Source organism: Mandrillus leucophaeus, unplaced genomic scaffold (genome assembly GCF_000951045.1).
Source record: "Mandrillus leucophaeus isolate KB7577 unplaced genomic scaffold, Mleu.le_1.0 Scaffold366, whole genome shotgun sequence".
Taxonomy (NCBI): Eukaryota; Metazoa; Chordata; class Mammalia; order Primates; family Cercopithecidae; genus Mandrillus; species Mandrillus leucophaeus.
The window spans coordinates 519,345-536,550 of NW_012103876.1; the positions used below are offsets into that span (position 1 = coordinate 519,345).

Here is a 17,206-nt window from a genome sequence, read left to right on the forward strand (position 1 = left end):
TCTGTGGCCCAGGCTGGAGTGCAGCGACACGATCCTAAAATCTCGCTGAGTTTAAGCGATCCGCCCGCCTCGGCCTCCCAAAGCGATGGGATTGCAGGAATGAGCCACAGCGCTCTGCCAAACCCTTCTTACAGGATAACCTTAGAACTGCCCCGCACTACACGCCCACGCCCCACGTGCCCCAGCCTGGGTGGTCCCTCCGGGACGGCGCCTTGTGTGACGTCACAGCCCCAGCTTGCGTCGCAGCGCCGCAAGCCTTCCCCGCGTGGCGCCTCTACATTGCTCCGAGAGGCACGAGGCGGCGGGGCGCACTCGGAGCGCGATGGGCGACTGGAAGGTCTACATCAGTGCAGTGTTGCGGGACCAGCGCATCGACGACGTGGCCATCGTGGGCCATGCGGATAACAGCTGCGTGTGGGCTTCGCGGCCCGGGGGCCTGCTGGCTGCCATCTCGCCGCAGGAGGTGGGCGTGCTCACGGGGCCCGACCGCTGCACCTTCCTGCAGGCGGGCCTGAGCGTGGGCGGCCGCCGCTGCTGCGTCATCCGCGACCACCTGCTGGCGGAGGGCGACGGCGTGCTGGACGCACGCACCAAGGGTCTGGACCCGCGCGCCGTGTGCGTGGGCCACGCGCCGCGCGCGCTCCTGGTGCTCATGGGCCGACGCGGCGTCCATGGGGGCATCCTCAACAAGACGATGCACGAACTCATACGCGGGCTGCGCATGCAGGGCGCCTAGCCGGGCAGCCAGGCCGCCCACTGGTAGCGCGGGCCAAATAAACTGTGACCTGGGCGCGGCTGGCTCCTTCTCCACTTGCGCGGTGGGAGGAGTTGTAAATAAGGAAACTGGTCTTTGCAAGACGGTTACCTGGTGGAGATGGGATTTTGAGTCTAGAGGCTGCCAGGCTCCTGTGCCCTCCACCCTGCTCTCCCATGGACGCCTCGCAGAGTCTCCTGGCCTGACTGCTGCTCCTTGGCGCCTTCCCAGGGTCCTAGGCACTCCGCAGCTGAGGAAGAGTCCAAGGGTGGGGCTTCTCAAAGTCTGTTTCCGCCTTAGCGTCCTTTCTCGCAGATATTCCCACACATTAGTCAGGACAAGTAAAAGGAGCCTCTTCCCCATCCCGCGAACACCTCTCCCCGTCAGAGTGTCAGGCTAGAGGCCAGTTTGCTCCTCCCCACTCCACTCATACCTCACGTACTAGCAAGGTGTGTGAGTGGGTGACAGGACGGGCCTGGTAGCTTGTAAAGCAGTTCTGGGGTTCACAGGCCTCTGCATCTCTGCCCACATTCCTCCAAGGGGGGCCCACTGAGAGGGCACATGTCCAAGACCATCACAAGTGGGTCTGAGACCTTACATCCTGCCTTCCCCAGGTCTTCGAAAAGGCCCCGGAGGAGTCCCTGGACTAGAGGGAGGAACTCTGGCATCCCTACCCGGAAGTCTCACTCTGTAGGCCTCCGTTGCAGGATGACCTATGGAGGAGGGGGAATTGAAAAGCTTGGATGAGTTTGTGGCCTGGTTTACTGCCCAAAGATAGTGGACAAAAGTGGGAGGGAGAGTGTCTGGTCTCTGCCCTCCATGTGCTGGGGCCCAGGGCACGGCCTCTCTTGCCCACCACCCCCCTTCCCATCCCCTCCCCCAGCGGCCCTGACGGCAGACCCCACGTGTCACTCATTCTGGAGCCCTGATCTTATTCCAGCAAGGAGTGATGTGTGGCTGAGGTGGGTGAATTCAGAGGGCAGAGGGAGACCAGAGGAAGTTGAGCCAGGTGGGGGTCAGGGGTTGGGGGTGCAGAATCCTCCTTACTCTTGCCTTGGGGGTGGCCCCAGGCCTAGGAGGGGCTTCAGGGAGTTTGAGTTGTGGATTGGACTCTCAGGTAGGGCCAGACCGAAGGTTGGGGTGTGAGCCTGCAGGGCTGGTTTCTCTGGAACTGCACCTGACCTGGGCAGGGCAGGCCGCTCTTGCAGCCAGTCTTTGAGGGGAGATGGTGCTGCTGAACCCCATGGCTTGGTCTTTCCTTTCGCCATTGGTGGAGAGCAAAAAGACTTCCGAATGCCTAAGGAGAGTTTTGATTCCTTTCGTTTTTTTTTTTTTCCATCAGGCAAGTGTTGGGAAGGGAATTGTAGTGGTGCTGAAGACCTGGGTGACGATGAGGAGAGGGTATCTTGGAGGAAGGAAGGTGGCAGGGAGGTGTGCAAATTCAGTGAGGCAGGCACCAACATCTATGCACAAACAGCTGCACAGTCATATACTCAGACCCACCCTCACTCCTGTCTATCCTAGTCATGTGTACACGTGCAGAGGATCTGAATTCGTATCAGATATCCTGCAACCTGCACAAAGCCTGCCACAGGTGTGTCTGTGTATATGTGCATGGGCTGGCACACCTGCACACAAATACGAGCATCTACACATGACAGGTGCACATGCAGACTCACCCCCACACATGCACGCACACCGACACTGTCACACAAGCCCAGACCTTTGCGGAGCTACAGAAGGAGAGACTGGCACCCAGGGTGGCACAGGCACATGCACACATATATACACACCCTCCCTCCCCTGCCTTTCCACCCCAGGCCTTCCCCATTCCAGGCTGTAGTCTGGGCCCACCACCTAGAGGCGGGTGGCATTGTGGTGAGCAGGCAGTGCAAGGCGGGGGGAGGGCGTGGAAGGGGGTAACTCCTCCAGGAAGACCCTAGGGGGTAGCGGGGGTGAGCGGGGCTCAGGCCTGGCACAGCATAGGGTGGCACGGGTGATGAGGCGGTCCAGAGGCTTCAGGGAGTGCATCCAGCGAGGCAGGAAGTCCCATGTCTGTAACCACTTGGGCAAGTGCCCGGGACTCCGACTCTGCAGGATATTGATGAGCACCACGAAGGCCAGCAGGGCCCCGAAGGGCGTGCCCACACCTACCATGACCTGCCAGCCTGCCATGGAGATGCCAAACACCAGTGAGGGCAGCAGCAGGAAGCAGACAAGGAGATAGAGGACGGCGAACCAGCGGTACTTAGCTGTGCGTTTCCCCAGCGCCTTGGCCATGCGGATGGGCAGGCGTGTGCAGGGCACCGGGTACCACAGAAGGATGCCCGAGATGTTGAAGAAGAAGTGACAGAGGGCAATCTGCAGGGGATGAGGCAGAGGGGCTGAGGTGGGCACTGGCTCCCAGGTCCTGGGTCAGGCCAGCAGGGGTAGATGATAGGAACCCCAATCTGGTCTGGGCAGCAGGAAAGTTTCCACTTAGGGGTGATGTGTCCCCCGCCCCCAGATCACCCCAGGGCAGCTATGCTGGTTATGCAAATATTGAAATACTTCTAGACCAGTTGGTAAATAACTACTGCCCTGAGCTCCCCACATTTTCCCCACTGATCCCTCACACAGGAATCCCCCAGCAGATACTGCCAAAATCCAGCAGCTAAAGGATTGATGTCAGTTTCTGGACCCTCACTCAGTCAGTGCCTTGGCTTGTCAGTTACTCCTTTGCTCCTAGAATAATTCCCCTTTGCCATTTGCGGCCCTGACCCCCGCAATGGATTCCTCAAACTGTGCCAGGCGCCCTCTTATAGTGCCTCTTCCTCTTCTTATGGGCAAATCCGATTCACTGCTATTTATTGGTGTAATTATGAGCAGTGTCTCCCGATGAGATGCTAAGGTCTCAAGGGTGGTATTGGGTCTACTTTGTCCATAATGGTTTCATTGAGCATAGTAGGTGGCCCTTAGTAGGCAGTCAAAATATTTGTTGCATGTCATCACACCTTTGTCAGGCCCCACACCCTATACGCAACTCCATCCTGCCCCAGGCGAGGCTACACTCCCAGCGCACCTGGAAAGCGCTGAACAGCTTCTCCTTGGGGCTGGCCAGGGCAGCCAGGATGGCCGTGGTGGTGGTGCCGATGTTGGAACCCAGTGTGAGTGGGTAGGCCCTCTCAATGCTGATCACATCGAGGCCTGGGGGCAGAAGGAGAGGAAGTAGTTCCCCAGCGTCTCCTTCAGCCCTTTCGCTGCCAGCCCTGGCCCACCCCACTCCACCTCTACATGGGCACTCACCAACGAGTGGGGTGATGGCCGAGGTGAACACGGAACTGCTCTGGAGCACGAAGGTCATGCCGGCGCCCACCACCATGGCAAAGTAGCCTGTTACCCAGGTGAAGGGGGCAGGGAAGTCTGCAAGGAAACCGCATCCCAGCAGGTTGGGGTCAGAGCAGGGACATGGGGAGAGCAGACCTCCGTGGGGGCATTGGGAGAGAGGACCTCCATGGGGGTTTGCGCCTACTACAGTGGCTTCCACTTGGCCTCTGCTCCTGGATTAAAGGCCTTTCTCAGCCTGGCTCTGTCAGGCGACTGTGCCTTTGCTGGGGCTGTTCCCTCTGCTGGGAGTATCCTACTCAGCATCTGAATATTCATCCTCAGACTCAGCATGGATGTCACTTCCTCTGGAAAGCCTTCCCTGACCCCCTGCTCTGGAGCAGACTTTTTCTCCCTTCTCTGAACTCCCACAGCCCCATGATACCCCTTATTCTAGCATTTGTCATTCGGCCCCTCCTAGTGCACGAAGTTTAAAATGAAAACCAAGCCCAGGCAAGGTGGCTCACACCTGTAATCCCAGCACTTTGGGATGCTGAGTTGGGTGGATCACTTGAGACTGGGAGTTCGAGAGGAGCCTGACCAACATAGTGAGAGCCCATCTCTATTTTTAAAAAAATTATGGTTAATAGGAAGAGTCTGGGCATGGTGGCTCACACTTGTAATCCCAGCACTGTGGGAGGCCAAGGTGGGAGGCTTGGTATTCAAGACTAGCCTAGCCAACATGGCAAAACCCTGTCTCTACTAAAAATACAAAAATTAGCCGAGTGTGGTGGTGCACACCTGTAATCCCAGTTTACTCAGGAGGCTAAAGTGGGAGGATCACTTGAACCTGGGAGGCAGAGGTTGCAGTGAGCTGAGATTGCGCCACTGCACTCCAGCCTGGGTGACAAAGCAAGACTCTGTCTCAAAAAACAAAAAAGAGGCCGGCCGCGGTGGCTCACGCCTGTAATCCCAGCACTTTGGGAGGCCGAGGCGGGTGGATCACAAGGTCAGGTGATCGAGACCATCCTTGCTAACAGGGTGAAACCCTGTCTCTACTAAAAAATACAAAAAATTAGCCGGGCGTGGTGGCGGGCGTCTGTAGTTCCAGCTACTCAGAAGGCTGAGGCAGGAGAATGGCGTAAACCCGGGAGGCGGAGCTTGCAGTGAGCGGAGATTGCGCCACTGCACTCCAGCCTGGGCGACAGAGCGAGACTCTGTCTCAAAAAAAAAAAAAAAAGAGAAAATGAAAATCAAATGGCGTTGCTCCCTTGCCCCAGGTCTTCTGAGTGCTCATGTATGTTACCCTCGTTGAAGGAGATTGCGCCACTGCACTCCAGCCTGGGCGACAGAGCGAGACTCTGTCTCAAAAAAAAAAAAAAAAGAGAAAATGAAAATCAAATGGCGTTGCTCCCTTGCCCCAGGTCTTCTGAGTGCTCATGTATGTTACCCTCGTTGAAGTCCAGGCCCTGAGCAGAGCTTGGAGACCCCATGCTCTGGCCCCTTCCCTGCCACCTTACTGACCCCACTCAGCCAATCCCCTTGCTTACCCTGCTCCTGCTAGCTGCTGGCCACCCTTCTGTGCCACAGACCTGCCATGCTGGTTCCTGCCTCTGAGCCTTTGCACATACTGTTCCTCCACCCAGAGTGCTCTTCATCTGCACCGTGGCTACTTGTGTCTGTTCAAATGCCAGCTGCACTGAGCGGCCTCAAACTGCGCATTGGAAGCCATCTCTTCCACACTCTATTGCATTGCCATTTTTGCTATGTCCTTGGCAGGTACCTCTCTCTGAATGTATCCCCCTAATTCATTTTCCTTTCTTCTTTATTTTTCTTTTTCTATTTTTATTTATTTATTTTTGAACTCTGTTGCACAGGCTGGAGTGCAGTGGTGCCATCATAGCTCACTGTAGCCTCAACCTGCTAGGCTCAAGTGACTCTCCCACTCAGCCTCCTGAGTACCTGGGACTATAGGAGCACACCACCATGCCCAGCTAATTTTAAATTTTTTTGTAAGACAAAGTCTCAGCCGGGCACAGTGGTTCATGCCTGTAATCCTAGCATTTTGAGAGGCTGAGGCGGATGGATCATCTGAGGTCAGGAGTTTGAGACCAGCCTGGCCAACATGGTGAAACCCTGTCTTGACTAAAAATACAAAAAAATTAGCTGGATGTTGTGGCGGGCACCTGTAATCCTAGCTGAAGCAGAATCGCTTGAACCCAGAAGGCGGAGGTTGCAGTGAGCCAAGATCATACCATTGCACTCCAGCCTGGGCAACAAGAATGAAACTGTCCCAGACAAACAAACAAACAAACAAAAAAAGTCTCACTATGTTGCCCAAGTTGGTCTTGAACTCCTGGGCTCAAGTGATTCTGCTGCTTCAGCTGCCCAAAGTGCTGCATTTACAGGTGTGAGCCACTTGCCAATCTCACGTATTTTTCATTGCTTGCCTTCCCCTGCTGGGCTGTGAGCCCCTCAGGGCAGGACCCATCTCTATTTGTCTCACCTGTGTATACCTGGCACTATACCTCCCTTGTCACACAATGGGGGTGTAAGAACTCTTTGTTGATTGAATCAAACAATGGTCCAATCAACTCTTTGTTGATTGAATCCAACAAGCATCTCCACCTGCTAAAATGGAACCACAGTCAGAGGCAGCCACAGGTCTCCAGCTGTCAGCACCTCAGTGGCGTCAGAAACCACCTTCTTTGTTCACATCAGGAAACAGGCTCAGAGATGGTAGGCTTTACCCAGATCAAGGCAGTGACAGGACTTAGCAGGATCTGGAAAGGCCCATCCTGCGGCCCTGCCCAGTCAACTGCTCGCAGCTCACCGGTATTGATGACCTTCTGGATGACCTTGGCCACTTGGCCCTTGAGCAGGGAGTTGAGCATCTTGACGAGGAGGATGAGGCAGGTGCACAGCAGCACCAGGGATCCTGCCAGCAGGATGAGCCCCACAGCCAGGTCCGGTAGGCTGGTGTCCACAAAGATGTGGTTGCCTGCAGGGGGTGGAGCTCCTGACAGCTGACCCCACACCTGACTCCCAGGTCCCCACCTTTGCCACCTGGTTGGACTCTGAGCCTAAGGCCCCACCTCAGGCTCCTTGAGCCTTAACACCGGAGCTTGACCCAGGCTCAGGAGATGGGCTGGTTGACACCTGTCCTTCCTGGGGCTGGACACAATAGTGGCTGGCGGCTGGTGCAGGATTGCCCTGCCACTGCTAGGCTCTGCCCCTGCCATTCTGGACACCATGTTTCAGGCACTTACATTTCTCCATGGTGGCATTTCCAAGGGTCTGGCTGGAGTTGGCCTCTGCTCTCGACATGGAGGTGGGAGCCTACATTAAGAGGAGGGTGACTTAGTGAATTAGGAAAACATAGCCTGAGGTTGGAGCCGAGATGGGGGTTAGGGAAGGATGGGGAAGATGGAGATGGGCCTCCTGCTCTGTGACCATGCATGGGTCTCTTGCCCTCTCTGAGCCTGTCTCTTCCACTGAGGACATGTAGATGAAAGTAGCTGCCACACAAGAATCTGGCCCTCTGTGTGTTCTGCCCTGTCGCTCCACTGGCCCAGCTCTCCCCAGGGCCACATCTGTGGCTTCCTGACTTTCTTCTCCTCCCTCTCTCAGTGGCATTCGGTGCTGCTGAACATGTTCCTCTTTGTCTGAAAACTCTCCCTTCCTCATCTTTTATTACCAATCCCTTTATTGGTGCCCCTTCCCCAGCATCCTGGCTCCTTCCTCTCCTCCAAGACACCCTTAGCCCAAGCTCCATTCTCCTCTAGATCAATTCCTTATTCTCAGGGGATGTAGGGGGACAGAGGGCCCAGCCCACACATCTCTTCTGTCACCTACTGTCAGTGAAACAAAGGGGCTCCCCAGGGAGGCTGTACAATTCAGAGGGCCACAGGGCTGGGCAGGTAACCTAAGTGAGCAGCTCGGGCTATGTGTGGAAGAGGTGAGGAGAGTTTCTGCTGGGCCTATAGAGTCAGCAGTTACTCAGCTCCTGGTCACTGTCACCATCCAGGGACTCAGCCTGGCATGGCTAAATTGTCCAATTTCTATGAGAGAAGCCACAACTCTGAAGTTCTAGATAAAATCTCCCAGTCTGGGCCAGGTGCAGTGTCGCTCATGGCTGTAATCCCAGCACTTTGGGGGCTGAGGTGAGAGGCTTACTCAAGGCCAGCAGTGGGAGGCCAGCTTGGGCAACATAGCCAGACCCTGTCTCCACAAAGAAAATTAGGGCATGGTGGTGTATACCTGTAGTCCTAGCTACTCAGGACGTTGAAGCAGGAGGATCTCTTGAGCCCAAGTGTTCGAGGCTGGAATGAGCTCTGATCACACCCCTGCACTCCAGCTTGAGTGACAGAGCAAGACCTTATCTCAAAAAAACAAAAACAAAAACCCCAAAAGCAACAAACTCCCAATCTGTAAATATTGGCAACCACTTAGAGTTATCTTTACAACTCAAAGAAGGTCAGCAGAAGCAGGCCAGCCTGGCCTGTGGACAACTAATTTTTAGCCTTGTTGGGCTAGTAAGTTATTTATTTATTTATTTAGAGACAGAGTTTTCGTTCTGTTGCCCAGTCTAGAGTGCAGTGGCACAATCTCGGCTCACTGCAACCTCCGCCTCCTGGGTTCAAACGATTCTCCCGCCTCCACCTCCTGAGTAGCTAGGGTTAACAGGCGCCTGCCACCTCGCCTGGCTAATTTTTTTGTATTTGTAGGAGAGACGGGGTTTCGCCATGTTGGCCAGGCTGGTCTCGAACTCTTGACCTCAGGTGATTCACCCCCACCCTCAGTCTCCCAAAGTGCTGGGATTACAGGTGTGAGCCACTGTGCTGGCCAAGGTAAGAAATTTTATGGCATCTGGTGTAATATCCGGGTTTATTTTAGCGGGATGTGCTCCCTTGAATGGGGCAATGTGCTCTTGTGTGCTCCCAGTTCACCACATCAGGGCCTTGTGGACCCATCAAGACTGGGCCTGAATGGCAGGCCAAGAAGCCTGGAAAAAATAGGTTGTGATGGGCTAGATGGGAAAACCAGGCTGGAAAAGCGACGGTAACTGCTGCGAGGGTAAGGGAGAGAGCGAGCCAGCTGTTTGCTGTTAGGCAGATCTAAGTTCAAATCCTGCTTCTTATACCAACCACCCTGGGTAAGCCATGCCACCTCTCAGAGCCCGTTTTCTCTAACGCAGGGTAAGAGAAGAGCTGCTGTGAAGGCTACAGGGGGAAATGTGTTTAAAGTGCTCATCACAGGGCTTGGTTCATGGTGAGCCTTCGGTAAACTGTCTTCCTACACGGAGTGACCGTCTCCCTCCCTGGGCCTGTTCAGGATCACATGGCGGGGAGGCTGTGTGTGTGACTGACTTCCTAGGTCAGGACCAGTGCCCCCTGCCGACGAACCTGAGAACCCTGGCCCTGTTGGGGAGGAATCTGCTTGGACCTTCCTGGGAGTACCCAGCCTGGGGGCTGAGGGAGCAGACAACCCCTTGAATGAGTGGGTGCCTGGTCAACCTGTGCCCCATTGACCTAGCCTGGGCTGGGCCCAGAGGTCTCTGTGGGGAGGACTGTGGGGTCCTGGGGAGGCTGGAGGAGAATAGAGAACTTTATTGGGGTCCCAACTTAGGGCTGGCAGGGGCAGCAGCAGGGCCAAGTCCTCCGAGTTTTTAGAACCTTGACCTTCTTGCCTGGGGCTGTGTGGCCCTGGCTGGGAGGCCAGAGACCCTAAAGTATAAGAGAGGAAGGTAAAGGTGGCGGGAGGGACAAAGCCAGGTGGAGAGGGAACTGCCGGGAGGGAGCAGGCCCTGGGGCTTCCTTGTGGGGTAGAGGGAGAAGACGGAAACTCCAGCTTAGATAAAAGAGCTGGGAGGCCCAGGATCTGGGGGCATCTTCCCAAGATGTGCCCATCTCTGCCTGGGCCTGGGGTCGGGTAGGAGAGGCCAGAGGGACCTGAAGCAGGTGGTGGGCTCTGTGGGAAGAGCAGAATTGGCCTGTGGACAGCCCTGGGTCCATACCCCAGCTGAGCCGTTCCCAGCTGTGTGACACTGGAGCAAACACTTAGCCTCTCTGGGCCTCAGTTTCCTCCTCTGCAGCATGAAGTCCATAATGCTGCCCACCTTTTCCCAGGGGCTAGTTGGCAGCATTATGGAAGAGGGAGTTGGGATTTAAGTGCCTACAGGGACACCCTAAATTAAAGAGACCCCTTCTGGGAACTGAAGGAGGTGATGAAGCTCACAGAAGCCTGTCAGGATGTGGGCCTGCGCAGTAGTTTCCCCCACAGAAGAAGGGGCGCGCTAGGGCCTTTGTTCTTCTGGAAGCAGAGGGCGAGCACTGTGCCAGCAGCACCATCTGGTGGCGAAAAGGAGAACTCCTCCTTAGAGTAACACCCGCTACCTCTGGGGTGGTCTCCACGGGGCTGTGGTCACCTGGTGGCCTTCAGGCCTGATGGGCAGCATGGGAAACAGACACATATAGTAGAATGTCAGACCGGTGAGTGGGAGAGGCAACCAGATAGAGAGTAAGGATTCCACCAGGATTTGTATCCTACAAGCCACTGGACTTCTCTGGGGCTCAGTTTTCCTCATCTGTGAAATGGGGAATGTGATAATCCCTGCCTCCCAGGTTGCAAGTCCTCAAAAGATGCTTGTTTAATCCAGGCAGGTATAGTTGATAATCCGCAGTGTGGCCACGTAAGAAGGTGATTCCCAGGACAATGTCAGGGTCCCGGGAGACTCAGGGTTTGAACACTACAACTGCCACTGCTTCTTCCTTCCCCATCTGGAAGGCCTTGGACTTGCCTCCTCTCCCGGGTGCGTAGCTTCCCTGGCGACTAGTTCAGGTTCAGCGTGGTGGAAGTTGGAGTCAATGGGAACAGGTTGGAAGGAAGCACAGGGAGACTCTGCGGCCAAAGGACAAACCCAAGTCTTTGGGCAGGAGGAGCCAGGAGGCACTTCACACTTCACACTTCGCACTTCACACTTCACACTTCGCAAGACCAAGCACATCCATTGCTGTGTGAGTCACACTCCTTCGGTGGGGTCCCAGAAAGAGGGTGAACGTGAGAGCTTGGGTCCCACCCACCAGCTACTCTCCGAGCCGAGGAAATCAGACCCTGCCTTGCAGAAAGCGTTGAAGGAAAGCGTTTCCTGGCAGAGTGAGGAAGAGAAACCAGCTGGACAAGTGGCAGCTGCAGCCGTAGAGAAAGGCCCAAGGGCGGCCTCCACGGAGTGAACCTGGGTGAGGACAACTTCAGGTGAGGATGTGGAGGCTGCAGGCTGAGACCTGCCCGAAGCTGCAGCAGGTGACCGGCGGGGAGCTCCGAGGTAGCGAGGATCAGAGCTGGTTTCCCTGGCTTGTCTGTGTGAAGATCAAAGTGTGTGATTTCGCTCCGTTCCAGATTTTGCTATGAAGTCTAGAGGCTTGTGGTGATTCAGAGAGCACTGAGAGTGCTCACAGAGCTCGTGAGAAGGTGCTTGATGTATTAAAGAGGTCACGCAGTCAGCGTAAAAGCTGCCTGCTGGGGCTTTTTTATGTAAGGCTGCTTTGAACACTCAGAGGCTGAGCCGGAGCAACTTCAGACGCAAAGGAGCATCGCAGGGCGAGTCAGATGAGTGTTTTCTGTTCACACCAGGAGGAAGGTCCAGTCACAAGGAGTGGCAAGTGGGAGGGTGAGGGGGGAGGGCTTGTGCTTGTGCTGTGGCTTTGGATTTCCTCATATCTCATTGTAAATGAAGTTATGTCTCGTATGTACGCATCAAGGAGAAGCAAATATGGTGCATTGTGGTTTGGATGAAGTGTCTTCCTTTTTTTTTTTGAGACAGAGTCTCGCTCTGTCACCCAGGCTGGAGTGCAGTGGCGCAATCTCAGCTCACTGCAAACTCCACCTCCCGGGTTCACGCCATTCTGCCTCAGCCTCCCGAGTAGCTGGGAGTACAGGAGGCCGCCACCACACCCGGCTACTTTTTTGTTTTTTGTTTTTTTTTCAACAGAGACGGGGTTTCACTTTGTTAGCCAGGATGGTCTCGATCTCCTGACCTCATGACCCGCCCGCTTCGGACTCCCAAAGTGCTGGGATTACAGGCATGAGCCACTGCACCCGGCCGAGCATTTTCCTTTTTATGGCTGAGTAAGGAAGTGTGCTAATTGCCTGCTTCCTTGTCAGCCTGGCATAATGGGTGGTCCATGAGTGTCCACTTGATTCAAACAGATCTTCCCAGCATTAGAAGCAGCAGAAACAGTGCAGAAGGACAAGGGACTCCTGCCTGTGGCAGTCTCCAGGAGAAGGAATCCCCGATGCCAGCACAAGTGGCTGCTGTATCTCCAAGGAGGTCTCCGTGCAGCCCACCTTCCTGCTCACCCTACTTTCCTGGGTGTCCTTATAGGACACGCCTCCTCCTCCCATTACCTGGGTCCCAAAACATGGCCCAGCTGAGTCACTAACTCCTCTGGGGTGCTCAGGCCCTGACATGGTAGGACAAGCTCTGGCATGTTTCTTAGTCTCTCTGAACCTGTGTCTCTACCTGTGAAACCTAAGGGTTGCACTAGATGAGTGGTTCTCAAACTTGAGCACGGAGCACACCCAGAGGAACTGCTGAAGTATAGGCCACTGGCCCCACTCCCAGGGCTTTCCAGATTCAGCAGGTCTAGGGAAGGGCAGGGTGATTTGCATCTCTAATAGGTTCCCAGGTGGTACCCAAGATGCCGGCCTGGGACCACACTTCAAGAACCACTGGGCTAGATCAGCTACATAATAACTCTGATGGGTGATGTCTGCCTAAGGCAATGTGTGAAGCTGGGAGGAATTAGCAATGTTTACTGTAAGCACAGTAGAAGGGCCACATATTTGCCCTCTCCTGGCTAAATGATCTTCAAGTTCTATCTGGAGCATTTTGAACAGACAATGAAACCAACAGCTTGAAGAGGGAGTCCTCTTACCTGGGGCTAGGCCTGGGACTTACCTCTAAGGAGTCTGGGTGGCACCAGATCCGGATGAGACTGTGGTTCCTCAGGGACTCATCACCGGTGGCAATGCTGGTTATCACGGACTTGTCCAGCTGCGGGCAAGATGTGGGCAGGGGGACTGAAGGAGGCTGGGTCCCTTGCTACCCCCACCCTCGCCCCATGCCAGGCCCTGCTGTCACCTGGATGATGAGCTTCGTGAAGGGCTCTGTGATGATCTTGAGTAGGTCAGGAGCGTCACGGCCACCATGGATGTTGAAGGAGGCCACCACGAGTTGAGTGATGTGGTGCAGGTAGCCGGTGGCAGCCTCCAGGGGCAGCAGGACCAGCACTGACAGCCAGTTAAAGCAGTCATGCACCGTGGCCCCCGCGAAGGCCCTGGGCAGGGAGGCCACATTGCAAGGCAGGCTGCAGCCAGAGCGCGGTCGCGCCCGGGGTTCCTGGCATCTGGGGCTGTCCTCCCCCAGGCACAAGCCCCCAACCCCCAGCCCCCCTCACCGCCGGAAGTCAGTCCTGTCCCCTGCCTGCATCAGGGCCACGATGGTGTTGGTGACAGAGGTGCCGATGTTGGAACCCATGATGATGGGGATGGCAGAGCTTACCTCCAGCACTGGTAGAAGAGAAGACGTCCTAACGAATTTGACGGTCACCCAGCTCCTGCCCCACGGTCCCACCATAACTCTTGTCAGGTCCCCACCCATGTCCCAGTCCCCAGTGGATGCTCCTGCCATGCTGCTGCGTCTGCCTAACCTTGGTGTCACAGGTGCATGTGGGCACGGGCTGTGCATTTACAGGTGTGTGCATTCATACAGGTGTGTGCATTCATCCATGTGAGTAGATGTACACGCGCTGCTCATGGTGTATGGATGTGAACGTGTATGCATGTGAGGCCTTCGTTATGAGGGCTCGTGGGCTCATGTCCTACGTGCAAATAGAGATTTGTGCTTGTGTGTGCACACGTGTCCCCAAGCGTGATGGTTAGTGTTTTTTTTTTTTTTTTGAGGAGGAGTCTTGCTCTGTCACCCAGGCTGGAGTGCAGTGGCGTGATCTTGGCTCACTGCAAGCTTTGCCTCCCAGGTTCACTCCATCCTCCTGCCTCAGCCTCCTAAGTAGCTGGGACCACAAGCATCTGCCACCATGCCTGGCTAATTTTTTTTTTTTTTTTTTTTTTTTTTTTTTAGTAGAGACGGGGTTTCACCGTGTTAGCCACGATGGTCTTGATCTCCTGACCTAGTGATCCACCCGCCTCAGCCTCCCAAAGTGCTGGGATTACAGGCGTGAGCCACCGCGCCCGGCCAGTGATGGTTAGTTTTATGTGTCAACTTAGCTAGGCTGTGGTACCCAGTTATTCAACCCAACACTAGCCTGGGTGTTCTGTAAGGTGTTTTGTAGATGCAATTCACATCTACAGTCAGCTAACTTTAAGAAAAGGAGATTATCCTTGGTCACCTGGGTCAGCCTCATCCAATAGGACGAAAGGCCTCGAGCAGAACTGAGGCTTCCCTGAGGAAGGAGAAACCCTGCCCTGTCTGGACTACAGCGTCGGCGCCCACCTGAGAGTTCCCGCCTGCCCTTCCAATGCCCTAGCCTACGGATTCCTGACTTGCCCAGACAGCCCACCATCGGGGAAGCTAGTTTCTTGCCATAAATCATCTGGGTCACACACAGCTACAGTTTGGGCTCCTCTCGTGTCCCTGGCTGATACAGGAGTCAGGCTGAATGGAGGCCAGCCTTCCTGGGGTCATGCTCCCTATTTGCCACCCTTCCCAGCTCCTGGGGTGCCCCTCCAGGCTCTTCCCCACCGTGGTGGGCCAACTCACAGCCAGAGGAGACCATGCTGACAATGATGGACGTGGAGGTGCTGGAGCTCTGCACCAGCACGGTCACCAGGATCCCCACCACCAGACCGGCCACCGGGTTGGACAGGATGGCATTATCCTTGAAGATGTCACCAGCCACCTTCCCTGGGGAGCATGAGCTGGCGTTGTCCAAGGCCCTTCAGGAACCCCTCCCAGGTCTCTTCCACCTGGGCCCTACCTCCAGCCAGCTGGAAGGCTGAGCTGAGCACGTCCAGGGAGCAGATGAAGAGGTAGAGGAAGCTGAGCATCAGCGGCACCTTGAGCAGCATGGCGCCAGCCTGGCGCAGCTTGGAGACCAGCCTGGGCTCTGTTCGGGGGAAGCCATGAGCATAGTGGGCAGAGGCCAGGGCGGGGACTGCTGCTGCCCCTGCTGCCCCCAGCCCAGGCCCACCTGGCTTCTGCTCCTCCTCCAGGGCCAGCTTGGCAGGCAGTGGTTCATGGCGCTCCAGGATCTCCCCACAGGGGCAGGTGTGCTCGGCAAGGGCCACAGGGCCCAGGCTGGGGAAGGCATAGGCAGAGGTCCCCGGGATCCTGTGTAGGACTAGGGAGGGAGCCTGGTCAGGAGCTCCCAGAGGCCCCACAGCGGGGAGGCGGGGAGGGACAGGCGGGGGAAGTGGCCTCACCCGGGATGTGGTCAACTGTGGGCAAAGAGGGTCCAGGGTGTGGGAGCAGCACTCACCCTGAGGGCTGGGCACGTAGGCAAAGGCCGTCCCTCGCATCACATGCGCCCCACGGACTGGGAGTGGGGAGACAGCAGGGGACCCCAGCCTCTCTCCATAGGACAGCATCCTGGGCACCCACTGTGAGGTCTGCAGGTCAGTGGGTCGCAGCAATGCTGAATGACAATGGCTGTGTCGGGGACACTCACTCCCACACACCCTCACCTGCACAAACCCCCATGGCGCGTGATTCTAAACACACACCCAGCAAAGTACACCCCCGATCCTCACCACACACACCCCTCCGAGACTCACATGCAGACTTACATGTGCACATCTGTGCCGGGCACCTGCATGTGAGTCTCAGAGGGGTGTGTGTGGTGGTGGTGAGGTGTTCATTCATTCACCCATTCACTCATTCAGTGAGTATTACGGAGCTCTAGCCCAGGCTCTGAACCAGAGGCTGGGATATAGCGTTGATGAAAGACACTGAGAACCGAGGACGCCCAGCCTGTGTGGGGCTGGAGGGGGCCAGGGAATATGTGGTGTTGGCAGTGGCTGCAGGTATGGGCTGGGGCTGGGCCAGGCTTCAGTTTTGCCCACCTGGAGAGCAGGGAGGAGCTGCAGTCACCTCCCTTCTCATGGGGTCAGCTGGGCACACATGGAGTTCCCCTGGTCCGGATCCTGAGTTCCTGGGTTCCCCTCAAAGTAACTCCTTTCCCCATCCACCCCCTCAAGGGGCAATAAACAAACACTGACAGGCTTGCTTCAGCCCCCTGCTTGTCCCTGCACTGCCCCAGAAGTCTCGGCTATTGGGGTGGAGGCACCCTGATCTGCCTCAGCACTCCCCGCGTTGTCCCAGCGGCCTTGGCTGTTGTGGTGGGGGTGTGAAGAGCTGAATGCAAGCCCTGAAGGAGCAAGAGTCCTTTTTTTTTTTTTTTTTTTGAGACGGACTTTCACTCTTGTTGCCCAGGCTGGAGTGCACTGGCGCAATATCGGCTCACTGCAACCTCCGCCTCCTGGGTTCAAGCGATTGTCCCGCCTCAGCCTCCCAAGCAGCTGGGTTTACAGGTGCCCGCCACCATGCCCAGCTAAATTTTTGTATTTTTGGTGCAAACTCGACCTCAGGTGATCTGCCCACTTGGCCTCCCAAAGTGCTGGGATTGCAGGTGTGAGCCACTGCGCCTGGCTGGACTGACATGCTATATGGGCCACGGTGGGGGTGGGCACAGATAGGACAGAGATGAAGGGGCTGGGGTGCTGGGCTGTTTCCTACTCAGAGCTGGGGGTGGGGGTGGGATGTGAGGGTCCTGGGCTCACCTTGGGATTCTGTGTTTCAGCTTCTGCTCAGCAGCTCAAGGAAGCCTCCAGGGCCCGAAGGAGAACTGGGACCCTCCTCTTTATATCCTCGTGTCCAAGGGCAAAGTCCCTGGAACCCTAGCTGCCCTCCCTCTGTTCCCCAATTAACCTCACCCCCGAGATTCCTCCCAGTTAATTGCTAATCGTCAGCTCTGCATGGGGAATCTGTGGTCAGGCTCTCCGCGTCAACCGAGATCCAGACACATCCCCCGCTCGCAGGCAGAGAGACCCTGATGCCACTCAGCACCTTGTTCCCAGGGTCCCCTCATTCCTGGCCTGACAGGACTCCCCAGGGAGTGACCCAAACATCCT

General features: G+C 56.0%; 2 protein-coding genes across 2 annotated transcripts; one reads left to right on the forward strand and one right to left on the reverse strand.

Annotated features, from left to right (window-relative positions):
- The first annotated feature begins 268 nt into the window (after positions 1 to 268).
- PFN3 (profilin 3) lies at positions 269 to 792 on the forward strand. Its single transcript, XM_011989959.1, has one exon. It carries the CDS (start codon positions 323 to 325, stop codon positions 734 to 736), a length of 414 nt encoding a protein of 137 aa, XP_011845349.1. The 5' UTR covers positions 269 to 322; the 3' UTR covers positions 737 to 792.
- Positions 793 to 2,048: 1,256 nt separating this feature from the next.
- On the reverse strand, positions 2,049 to 16,911 carry SLC34A1 (solute carrier family 34 (type II sodium/phosphate cotransporter), member 1). Its single transcript, XM_011989960.1, has 13 exons — positions 16,856 to 16,911; positions 15,556 to 15,711; positions 15,268 to 15,417; positions 15,055 to 15,183; positions 14,838 to 14,981; positions 13,516 to 13,627; positions 13,200 to 13,395; positions 13,017 to 13,112; positions 7,327 to 7,396; positions 6,891 to 7,058; positions 4,040 to 4,156; positions 3,816 to 3,940; positions 2,049 to 3,115 (listed from the first exon to the last, which is right to left on the reverse strand). Exons 2-13 carry the CDS (start codon positions 15,662 to 15,664, stop codon positions 2,612 to 2,614), a joined length of 1,920 nt encoding a protein of 639 aa, XP_011845350.1. The 5' UTR covers positions 15,665 to 15,711; positions 16,856 to 16,911; the 3' UTR covers positions 2,049 to 2,611.
- Between the last annotated feature and the right edge of the window lie 295 nt (positions 16,912 to 17,206).

Coding starts and splice junctions, on each gene's coding strand:
- SLC34A1 (XM_011989960.1), bottom strand. CDS start 15,664: ATGCTGTCCTATGGAGAGAGGCTGGGGTCCCCTGCTGTCTCCCCACTC. Junction 13,628..14,837: donor CAGCATGGTCTCCTCTGGCT/GTGAGTTGGCCC, acceptor CTCTTCTACCAG/TGCTGGAGGTAAGCTCTGCC. Junction 3,941..4,039: donor GGCCATCACCCCACTCGTTG/GTGAGTGCCCAT, acceptor TTCTGCCCCCAG/GCCTCGATGTGATCAGCATT.
- PFN3 (XM_011989959.1), top strand. CDS start 323: ATGGGCGACTGGAAGGTCTACATCAGTGCAGTGTTGCGGGACCAGCGC.